Consider the following 12,111-nt stretch of genomic DNA (forward strand, 5'->3'; position numbering starts at 1 on the left):
TTAGTATTTTAGTCGGGTACGAACGATTTTTGGGCGGTAAATTCAAAAATTTTTCGTACTCGACTATAGTATGCGCATTATCATCTGAGTCGTCCGGTCATAAAAGTCAAAAAAGATAGGAATGTGCAGCGCGCCTACCTGCGCACCCTAATTATCGATAAACGGCTACCTGCGCACGTGCTAATGATGAGTCAATAATGATTTGGACGATTCTGATTGGTCGGTTTCTAATGTAATTGCATTGCGTATTTTTTTTGCTATAAATGTGTTTACTGCAATTAAATAAATACATTCATGTGTTACTCGTTGCGCACTATGGATACTAATATATAATAAATTTGGCAGAAGACGAAGATTCTGATGATGAAGACTCAGATGAAGATTAATTTTATTTAGTTAATAATTATATAATATGAAATATGTATTATATTAAATCAAATATTGTTAATTTTTTTAATTTTGTGAACAAGATACGATAATAAACTTTACTTATCGATAATATGTCTTTCATTGTTACACCCTTCACTAGACGGCTCCATAAGACCCATAAGTGCAAGCGAGATAGATATAGAGAAATGATTTATGGCCCTAAGACTCAGTTGTTAACGATAGTAGTATAATAATAGTATTTATTAATGAAGATAATACTTAAATTAGCTAAACTTATTATAAAAATAAAATATAAGGAAATATAACTACAACTACAAAATTAAAATAAATTAAAATTAAAACTAATACCTAGAAATAATTATCGAAATTTGCCGCCCTACTCGACTAAACTAATATAAGTTCCACTTATGGATCCCAAAATACACGTTAGTACTACGTTTACCTGGCAGTACAAATTACTGTGTACACAAAATAAGATGTTATTCTAAGGGCACGGCGGGCAGCCGTACCAAAATACATACCTTACTTACTTTTCGACTTACTAGTTAGAATGATAAAATCTCTCAAGCAAGTGTAACGGAAAAAAAATCGTGGGTGTATTCGTACATCATGAAGGGGGCTAGATCTCAGAACCATAATGTGATAAAAAAACAAATCGTTTGACATTGACGTTTTGTTATACGTCAACTAATAGTTTGACGTCGGACATCACATCAAACGTCAGTTGAATTTTGTTAATCCAAGTTTTAGCACTGCGTTAGGTTTCTTTGTTTAAAAATAAAATTACTAAAAGAAATGTCTAATGAGAAAAACTTAGATTTAGAATACGTGAACGAAAGTTTTCAGAAAAGCTTAAAAGATGACGACGACGTGATAATAGACGCTTATATAGACGGTTACAATGAGCTCGTTAAGTAAGAGAATTGTACAACATTTAATAATTTGCTGCTAATTCCATATGGTTGTGTTTTGATAAGAATATTTGTGTGTTCAGGTTCTTGAACCTTATCGGGACAGTGTTCTCGTTCGTGAGCAGCGATGTGAAGAGTAAAATCAAAATAATGGAGAAACACAGAGCGGGGGAGGACGCGATTTACTACGAGTCCTTCAAGAAAATGATGAAGTATGAAAAGGAGACCACCTTACACGAAAAGAATGGATTTGTGTCAGGATCAAGGACCATGTTGAGGTTGCATAGAGGCCTAGGTTTGTTCTTAAACTATTAATTTTTATAAGTCTGATTGACTAATTAACAAATGCCCACATAGTTCTCGTTCCTACTGGAAAACTGGGATAAAAAATAGTCTATGTTACTGTTTGTAGATTTAGTTTTCTAATGGTAAAAGAATTTATACAAAATGTCCACTGGGTATTTTTAAAAACAGTTAAATCTTAACAATAATTAAAAAATCAAATCTTTACGGTTAATTTCTGTAGTACCTACATGGAAATCACAAAAAATTTGACTGTACAATTTACTACTACTATTAATCTATACTTCTATACTAACATTATAAATAGGTAAATTTTGTGGTAATCTCTGGATCTACTGAACCAATTTTTTTTAAAAGTTTGCGAGTGTCATAGGCTATGTTTTATCCCTGTATTCTCATGGGAACAGGAACTATGCAGGTGAAACCGTAGGGCACTGCTAATCAATGCCATGTCAAAGTTCATGACATTCTGTACAAATTTATTTGGTAATTGTTTCAATTGAAGTACTGTGATAAGATATTGTTTCTTTATAAGATTTTACTGATTAGTTCTCTTATTATTTATTTATTGGCTTGGGTTAAATGGGTTTAATTGGGTACTTCCTAATGACAGACAACAATTAGGTGTGTAAATATTTATCAAACATTATTTATTATTTATTAAGTAACATCCAAATACTTATGATTACTGACATGCTGTTTGTTGTCAAGCATAATAAATGCTGGTAATTGTAAAATTGCTTACATTATTGGTGGACATAATTGTCTATGCATTCTTAAAAATGATAAAGATCTTTAATGTAAACATTAAATATATTTTTCTAACATATTTAATGTTTTCAGTATTATCAAATCCTCTGGCAATTTATTCCACAACTGAATCACTCTGATAAACAGAGGAAGTGTTAATGGAGATTATATAAGGAAGCCTTATATTGATGAAATGAATTAAACGTTCAATAAGTTTTATAAACCTGAATTTAAATTTGTTGTTAATAATACCTCATTTGATTTGTGTTATAGATTTCATACGGCTCTTTCTCAAGAGATTAAGTGAGGCAGAGGAGTCAGTGAACACCTGCACAACTTGTCAGGGTTCCTACAATGAGACCCTCGCAGAATTCCACCCCTGGTATATAAGGAAGGCTGCAACCCTGGCCATGCATGCCCTGCCGGCACGGCCAGATTTATTGCATAAGGTACTGTTACATTAAAATACTGTTGTCCTTATGTTATACTTATTTTTTAAAAGTCTGTAATGTAACAAAGTTGTAGCAAGTTTTATCAGGACCCTCTGACATATGAGTTTTGAGTATGAGGCATGCAAAAATTGTTTACACTTTTTTACCTGAATTAATCCTTGTGAAAGAAATGTGGCATTGAAAGATGTAACAGAACACATATCACAATCTTTTTAATTACTGTTTCTGTTTGTGGTAATCCTTCGATACAATAAATAGTTATTTATTATTAGTTTAGCGAAACCCTGGAGCAATATAATAGGTTTTGTTTCAGCCATCAGTTTGCTGCTATCCGCTGGTCTTTATCATTGCTTATGCCCTTGTGCCCTTTCCTTATAGGTGCTTGCTGTACTTTCTTCGAAAGTCTGCTATTAGTCAGCCCAAAAATTTGCTTGCTTTTTGGCATCACAATGACAATCCCAAGTAACCCTGTTAGTTATAATGATGTGATTTATAAAATATTTGTCATTTGTCCTGACCAGTAGTGCCTACTATAAAAATACTCTAAAGCGAAAAGAAAGCCGCCATTTTATTCAATGTAAAAATTGTTTAATGTTAAAGATTACTATATGTACTTTATGTAGATTATTATCAGTGACAAAAAGTGTTTCTCTAATCAGAAGGATTAATATCAATTTATATGATGCATTTCTTTAATAAACTTTATAGATTTTGACAATGCATTTATAATAATCTAAAAGTTATTTATCTATCTATCTTCATCAAAAGTAGTGTTCAATTAGTTTTGCCAGTAGTGCAACCAGATTTTTAAAACTAAGTTTGGTTTTGCCAAACAAAACAAACTGTAGAGATATTTTGTTAAGTCGTAGGCTGGATTTAATTTTAACGAAATTTCGTGAAGGCTAGCAAAATAAACTGTTTCTTCTCTATTTATAACGAACTTCGGTAAATTAACGCCTTCTATTTAAAAAATAAAAGTAACTGGTTCCTCGTACGAATGGAATTTCGTATTTGCTGTTTAAATTTAATTTTAGCTGACTCTGTGATGGCAAATGTTCCAGATATTTATTATTCACTTCGAAATATTTGCATACATCTGAGTCGTGGTTTCAAGGTTAAACGCGTCCTGAACAATTGTTACTAATTGCTTTGCGATTCGCAAGTTAGCGTTTACAATCGAATGCTATGAGAGAGTCAATTACTATCAATATATATAAATAAAATTTAAGTGTCTGTTTGGGATTTCAAAATATCTGTCTATTAGTACAATACTAAAACTTATTAAAAGTACCGTGATAACCCAGCGGATATGACCGGAGGGTGTGGGTTCGAATCCGGTCCAGGTCATGCACCTCCAACTATTCAGTTGTGTGCATTTTAAGAAATTAAATATCTAGTTTCTCAAACGGTGAAGGCAAAACATCGTGAGGAAACCTGCAAACCAGAGAATTGTCTTAATTCTCTGCGTGTGTGAAGTCTGCCAATCCGCATTGGACCAGCGTGGTAGACTAATGGACTAAAGTCTAATTCTGAGAGCAGACTCGAGCTCAGCAGTGAGCCGAATATGGGTAGATAAGATGAATGATGATGATGATGATGATTAAATGTTTGTCTCTTTGTCCAAGCTAATTGACCAGTTTTAATGAGGCTTTCCATCTCGTTACAGATTTTCGGCGACGAAGAAAGACTAACAGAGGCGCTCGCCATTTTGCCGCAGACCTTGAAGTCCTGTGACGAAGTGTACCAACGCGTAGAGAACCTCTATACAGACTTCGATTTTCACGGTTTGCCATAGAAACAATGCTACCATGAAATAATTATTAAAAAGAAGACCTATTCGAGTTTGCTCTAAGATTGAAAACAAAAAATATTACCATTCGCTCATATACAGGGTGAGCTAGGTTAATCAAAGTTTTTTTTTTATAAATATCGTGATGTATAAATAAACATTTGTAGTATCTAAAAACATTTCAAAAAAATCAAGTTCTTTTCGCGAGAGATTTCTTCTCTATCTTATAGTTTCAAATTTCATCATACTTATAAAAATACACTGAGTATTTATTGATTTAAATAAATAAATTTTGATTATAATCTTAGAGTCTCACCCTGTATATTGCCTACTCATTGCCAAATGAATGTAAAACATCAAATTGCTCATTAAAGTAAGACCAAAAAAAAAGTAGCAAATTATCGGATGACGGTTAATGCTTGATTGTGTGTATAACTATTGCGTATACTGTATAATGTATATGCTTTGCTGATATTTCAAGTTGAACTTTAATACAAGGTGCATAAGATTCATTTTACAAACAATATTTTAACAAGCCATTGTCTTTATTTGTGGCGCCGCTCTTGTAAATACAATCAATAAGTAATTCATAGTGAAGAGGAAGTCGACGACCTTCTTATATAGCTGTTAGTGTCGAAAAACTTATTGTGTGGAATTGCTTTTTTTCGGGTAGTTAAATATTTGGATTTTAGGATCTAATTACCTAATTGTCTAAAATCAATAAAACATAATTATGTATATTGCACTTACCCTTTATATTCTTGTGCGAATACACGGCGCAAATCACACCGGGACAAGAATTTTATTTTTTGTTCCATATTCGCAAAAGGGCAATGGTCATCCCTGGTCCAGGCCCAACCTAACCACCCGGCAGTTTACTTATATCTAATAATTAAATCATTATTTTACCAAAAATAGTTTGCTACAACGATTTCGACATTTTTAATTCATCTTTAATTTGTCCAGTACAGCTATATTCGTTGACGCATGGCATTAACCCTCTCGCGTCTGTTTACCCTATACTTTGCGAACGGGTCGAACAAAAAGCGACCAATACCAAAGAACGTAGACTGTTGCCCACAATGCACGATTCCGCAAATAATACGGGAAACTATTCTACACTTATGTTTCGCGGCATTTTTAGGTATCCGCGCGCAATTCAATGCGAATGTAGAGTGGAGTGGAATCTGTTTAAACTATTTGTAATCACGCGCATCTCCGAAAGTGAGATCATCTTTCGAAAATGAGCGTGCTACACAGCGTCTTCGCTGACGAAAACGAGGATCATGATATTTGACGTCAACCGGCCGTGAGTTGTTTAAACACGATCTAGGGGACTCCCGGACTGATACACTCAGGCCAAAACACCCTTCCATTCCTTTCCACCCGTGGTCCGAGTCTCAGAGGAGCGCCTTTAGAGATTCGTTCCGCCTATAGGTATTTCCTGTTTGTGCTATCAGGCCCCATCAGGCTTCTGCGCTCGCCCTAAACCCCCGGTGACTCCGCTGAGGTTCCATTAAGAATTATGGCACTTACACAATTGAAAAAAAGTCAGCATTATCGTATAGGTAGAAAGAAATTGTTAGACAGATCTCTCTCTCTCTCTCTCTCTCTACAGTCGCTCCTTCATTTCTAAAAATCGTGGTCCTGGTAAGATCCTAACCTCCTGCGGGTCCAGGTTTTCCACCGTCTTCTGTTGGTGGCCATTTTAGCTAGCGTGTAGAAATTAGTCTTATTATCCTCTTTCAGCTGGTCAGCCCATCGTGTTGATGGTCTTTTCCCATACAGACAGATGAGATGAGACCTCAAAGTGAATGCTAAGTTGCGCAGAAAATCGCAATGCTTATATGAAAATCGTTCCTCAAGCAATCAAATCCATAAATAGCAATGCTTAGTATCGCCCAGGAATATCCCAGCTGTATATTAATCACGTATTAACAGATAACATTCAATGATATCTTATCGCTTTAATAATTGTTATCTTATACAACAAAGTGTTTTATGTTCGTAATTGAATAAGGCGTGGCTTGATATGATAAAAATCATGCGAAAGATAATAAAACTTCGCTGAGTAAAAAAAAAATAGGAACCCGAAATTTGAATTTGTTTATTTTGAGCTTATGTTATATGATGTTAGAAGAAAAAAGAGGTAGATAGGTTACATAAACTATATTCGATGTTTACAACTGGCACACAAAAATTATTTCAGCGGTGTTGTCAACGGCGCGATGACAATGCGGCGACTGAGCTCAGGTTTGCTAATTAACACAGTTTTAACGTGGCTCTAACGGTCCGCATATAACCTATCTACCTCTTTTTCTTCTAACATCATTGATTTTGAGTTGGTATATTTTTAATATCTAGTCGATTTGTCTTTAATATACAATATCAGGCATAATTACTGTATACTCTTGGATGGTTATGCTTACTATAGTATTTCTAATTACCGAAAATGCAGTGTCGTAGAAATAACATGGCAAAATGCCACGGGCCCAAGGTTCGCAGGGGCCCCTGCCTAAGAAGCTGTGAGCTCAGAAGTAATCCAACATAAAAGAAATACAATTCGACCATTTATCTGGGGCCCTAGTTATGCCACGGGCCTATAAATAGATAGTTACCACCACTAGAAAGACAGCTGGCTTTTGTATGAATTGTGTCGATAAATTGGCCAAGTTTAAACTTGGCTGTATAAATAAACAACAAACCCTATAGAAGATTTGTGATTAGGTACTATATAAAAAGAAAAGGTAACGTATTGTTATACAGGAGGCTTTTTGTGTTAATGTAATCTAATTAAATTATACGTGTAATAAAAAGTTAAAACTTGCATTTTACGTATAAACGGTTATTGAATGTGCAATTTTATAGTGTAAGTGATCTCAGCGTAAGTTCAGCGAATTATTTCATGTATAACATGTTTTTTTAATTTTATGCTATATTTTGTAATTCATAAGGCGTTAATTCGCCTACTTTAATCTTTGATTAAATTAAAACGTCACAGATAGTTATCATGCCATCCTTATTACACGGTATATATTGTGATAGGGATAGCATTACATTTATAAACATTATTATTACACCTACCTCGTATTAGGGAAAATGCTTGTCATCTGAGTTAAGGCCACATATTTTTCATTACCTATATTCCTTAATAGTTGGTATCTATCTACTAATATTATAAAGAGGTAATGTTTTTGGTATTGTAAGGTGTAATCTCTGGATCTACTGAACCGATTTTGAAAATTCTTTTACTACTACAAAGCCACGTTGTTTGTGAGTATCACAGGTATATATTATGTACCCGTATTGCTACGAGAATGAAAACTTCGCGGGTGAAACCGCGGGGCGTCTGCTAGTACTTAATAAATGGTAGTTTATGAATGCTGAAATATGTCAGATATTTGAAGGAAAACATTATCATTTGCTACAAATAAAACTATTTGTAGCAAATGATAATGTTTTCCCTTTTAAAGAGCAGTATTAAAAAGGAATTATTACGGCATTAGCCTGGTAATAAATTGAGTATGTATGTACCCAAATGTTTTCCTAAAAAAGAAGCTAATAGTAATTCCATACTGTACAATGAAAAACACCTAAACACGTTTGCTGCGGTACGAGGTCAATTGACCTCGTACGGCTTCAAGAGTTACTAGGTCGATGGACCTCGTACCGCACTACAAAGTTTTAGTATGAGGTCAAAACACCTCGTATCACACCAGAGGAAAATGCAGAAAAATCAATGCCGCAGCCAACGTGTTAAGTTAGCTTTGCTTTTGTTAGACTAGTTTTAATATTTAGTTTTGAGCTGCATAATATTGTATTAATTCAGTGCTTTAGGTTTACATTGTACATTAGTTTTATTTATCTAAAACAGTATGCCGAAATAAAATAAGTTGCAATTACATAATTATAAAATAAGTTATAGTGTAGTAGTAAAGTTTAAGAAAAATTAATATATTGTAGGTAATGTTAAAACTATTTATAAGAAGCTTATTCGAGTCCCTTTTATCAAAAAAAAAATTGAGCTCAATCGCAACTTTTGCTCAGTGTTTTGTATCCCAGAAGTTTATAAATGAAAATAAAAATATTGAAAAATAGGAAACATAAAGTAGGAAACATTAATGACCTAACAGACTAAAAGAAAATTGTAGACGAATTCTAGTATGCAATGTTCATAAAAGTAACTTCATTTGTGCCCCGCAGGATTAGAGCAATCGAATAATTCCCAGATTACATGTAACCCGCCACTATAACCCTTCTATACAGGTACCGTACCTAGAGTTTAGATTAAAGTGGAAGCCTGGCCCTATAGTTTATATTGACTAGTAGCGCCGTTTAAATTGATCGATAATCTTATGTCTTTTAATAATAATCTATACTTACTATTAACATTATAAATGCGAAAGTAAGTCTGACTGTAACCTTTACACGGTCATACCGCTTAATCAATTAAGAGGAAATTTAGTATAGAGATGAATTGGACTTTTGGGCAAAACATAGGATACTTATTATCCCGGAAAAATCCAAGATTTCCGCGGGATTTCTAAAAAAAATAATTTCGCGCATTTGAAGTGCGTTGTTTAAATTGTCTGATCATGTCTTTTGACAATAATACGTAATATACCTTCTTGAAGTTTACTTTGATCTACTAATTGAATGAAAAGCACGACGTTCAAGATTATAAACAGTTCCCTTGAAATCTAGCATCGCATTCGTGGTGTGTGGTGGATCACATGAGTAATCACTTAACGTCAGGTAGACCGTATTCTTATTAAATTTGCTCTTATTGATTTAATAATTTCATGAATAAAATCGCATGTTTAGAAAACGGTTCGTCTATTTTTTTCTTTTATTCTGTGTATAAAAATTATCCAAGGGACAACCTTGAAAAGTATCTAAATATTGAGCTCATTTATAAATTGAAATATAAATTAATCGTATAAAAGATTTGTATTAAATTGTGTACAGATTTTTGTCCCTTGATAAATTTAATTAAAAATTTTATTAAGTCTGATCAGAAATGTAGTGGACCCGGCGCGAATAAGATAAAAATATACCTAACGTTGATAAATGTAAGTACGCGCGTAGCTCGAGATAGTCCGTGTTTACCTAATGTCAAACAGGAAAGAGATTAACATACTAAGCGCAGGCAGTGGCGTGCATAAGGTTGTAGATCAGGGTATGCACTAATGAGACAATTTAACCAAACTGGGCAAATGTACATTGGATAAGCATTAACAAAACATTTGTTAGGGTACGCAGTACTTGAAAGCATGTATGAAGTGCACGCCACTGAGCGCAGGCGGCAAAAATACTTTTGATGCCCTAAAGGTGAACGCTCACTTATCGAAGCCGATCGCGTCGAACGAATTGAAGAAGGCCTCATATCTGCATACATTTCCTTTAGAACGCTTTTAGTATCATCGTTTTTACGCAAACGCATTGCGGACGTCTTTTCCTTGTCTTTTCTTATGTATTTTTAGTGTCATACCTACCGTCTGCATCTTTTCCCGATCCTGACGTCACTATGCCGACGTCCACAGTGTGTTTACGTAGGAAAAACGCATGACACTGAAAGCGCTCTTACGCATATAGCACCATTACAAGTGAATGGCGGTTGAGTCGGACCTCAGACCAATTATAGAAGGACCAGTGACGCATCCATATTCAGAGGAAAACGAGCTTAGATTTTGTGTAGATCTCGTACTGAATTAGAAGTTTTTGAATGTTTTTTTACACAATTCAACTATGTAAACAAATAGGTATTTTTATGAAGCTCTAACTGACGTATACGATTACTATGAAACATATGATTTTATAGAGACAGTTTTTATAATGGTATTAAATCTTTGATCATATACTTGGACATTTAAGTAACGGCTATAGCTAGGCAGGTCCATTATAATAATTGGTCTGAGAGTTGGACACAAACCGCGCCGAATCTGATGACTTCATCCGAATTAGTTTGGTCATTCTGGAGGTCTTCCAGTTACGGACGACTTGAAGCGGGGAGGTCTGCGAGGATTCATAAAATTTCATAAACCTACAGAATAAAATTAGTTTCGATCAACTCGTTCGGCTTGGGTAAGTGTGCGTTCGTCTTTATCCAGGTCTTTTATATTTCTGAAATCAAGACACAGTGATTTATTTTGTATAGCGTAGTGTTTAAGAAGCAACATTCCCGGATCGACCCGATGTAGTTGGGAAGAGATTATATCAAAGATGTACCTTTTTCTACTTCGTATTTGCAATAAAAAGTATTTGCTATTGAATATTTTTTCATTATTCTAAAACCTTATCTGTATTGTTATGAACAGTTCGGCCTGGACGTATAACGAAGCTATATTATTATAAATCGATCCTCATACAAGCCGGAAACAATGAAACGATTCGTTACCATTCACCCTTCTACTAGACTCTAACAGCCAGTTTCTTCATGTAAAGCTAAAGTAACAGTTAAAGTAGTAAGTAGTAAAGAAGACTTTATTTTTCAGACTTTATTGTTTTTAGTACTTCAGTTGTGTGCATTTTATGAATTTAAATATCACGTGTCACGCGGTGAATGAAAAACATCGTGAGGGAACCTGCATACCTGAGAATTTTCTTAATTCTCTACGTGTGTAAAGTCTGCCAATCCGCATTGGGCCAGCGTGGTGGACTATCAGCCTAGCCACTCTCATTCTGAGAAGAGACTCGTGATCAACAGTGAGCCGAAAATGATGATAATATTTCATGTCAGCTCGAGCAACTCGACGAGCGATGGACCCATGATTTGCCTCTGGTAGCGAAGTACGACTACTTCAATTAATATGTGTTATTGATCGTTGCAATAGTCAAAAATTATCACACTAAGCCTGCCAACAGGTATTGGACTAGCGTGATGGTGCTCTATATACATACCTACTCTAAATTCGGGCGTGGCTAGTTACTACCCAAAAGCACCACTACCACCACCCAAGCAATTAGCGTTCCAGTGATGACGTGTAGAATAAGTGTCATGGTTACATTAAAGTTATATTCCAGTTATCCAGCTACCATCTTAGACTCACAGCCAGTGGCGTGCAAAGGTTGTCGATCAGGGTATGCACTAGAAATTAAATTAAGCAAACTGTAAAATTCTGTATTTAATCTATACTTATAATAAATCTGTAGAGAGGTAAATTCTGTACATGAAATATATTTCCAAAATAACTATAAGGGGGTGATAAGTAATCGATACTGATGCCAAAAATGCAATCAGTAAAATTTTCGTCTGTCTGTCTGTATGTTCTTTATAGAAACAAAAACTACTTGACGGATTTTAACGAAACTTGGTACAATTATTCTTCATACTTCTGGGCAGGTTATAGTATACTTTCATCACTCTATGATCAATAGGAGCAGAACAGTGAAGGGAAATGTTAAGAAAACGGGAAAAGTTACTCCATTTTTAAGCTTCCATCGCGTGTGAAGCCTTAATGGTTAAAGCTACATATAAATTATCTATGACGGAAATGTTTTCCGTAAAATTATACAT

At 34.6% G+C, this 12,111-nt stretch overlaps 1 protein-coding gene across 1 annotated transcript; it reads left to right on the top strand.

Moving 5' to 3' along the window:
- The first annotated feature begins 1,102 nt into the window (after positions 1-1,102).
- On the top strand, positions 1,103-10,867 carry LOC112047061 (ceramide-1-phosphate transfer protein). The gene is made up of 4 exons (XM_024083974.2): positions 1,103-1,304; positions 1,385-1,596; positions 2,628-2,803; positions 4,473-10,867. The coding sequence occupies exons 1-4, from the start codon at positions 1,186-1,188 to the stop codon at positions 4,599-4,601; spliced, it is 636 nt and encodes a 211-aa protein (XP_023939742.1). The 5' UTR covers positions 1,103-1,185; the 3' UTR covers positions 4,602-10,867.
- Positions 10,868-12,111: the final 1,244 nt, after the last annotated feature.

This window comes from Bicyclus anynana, chromosome 20 (genome assembly GCF_947172395.1).
Source record: "Bicyclus anynana chromosome 20, ilBicAnyn1.1, whole genome shotgun sequence".
NCBI lineage: Eukaryota > Metazoa > Arthropoda > Insecta > Lepidoptera > Nymphalidae > Bicyclus > Bicyclus anynana.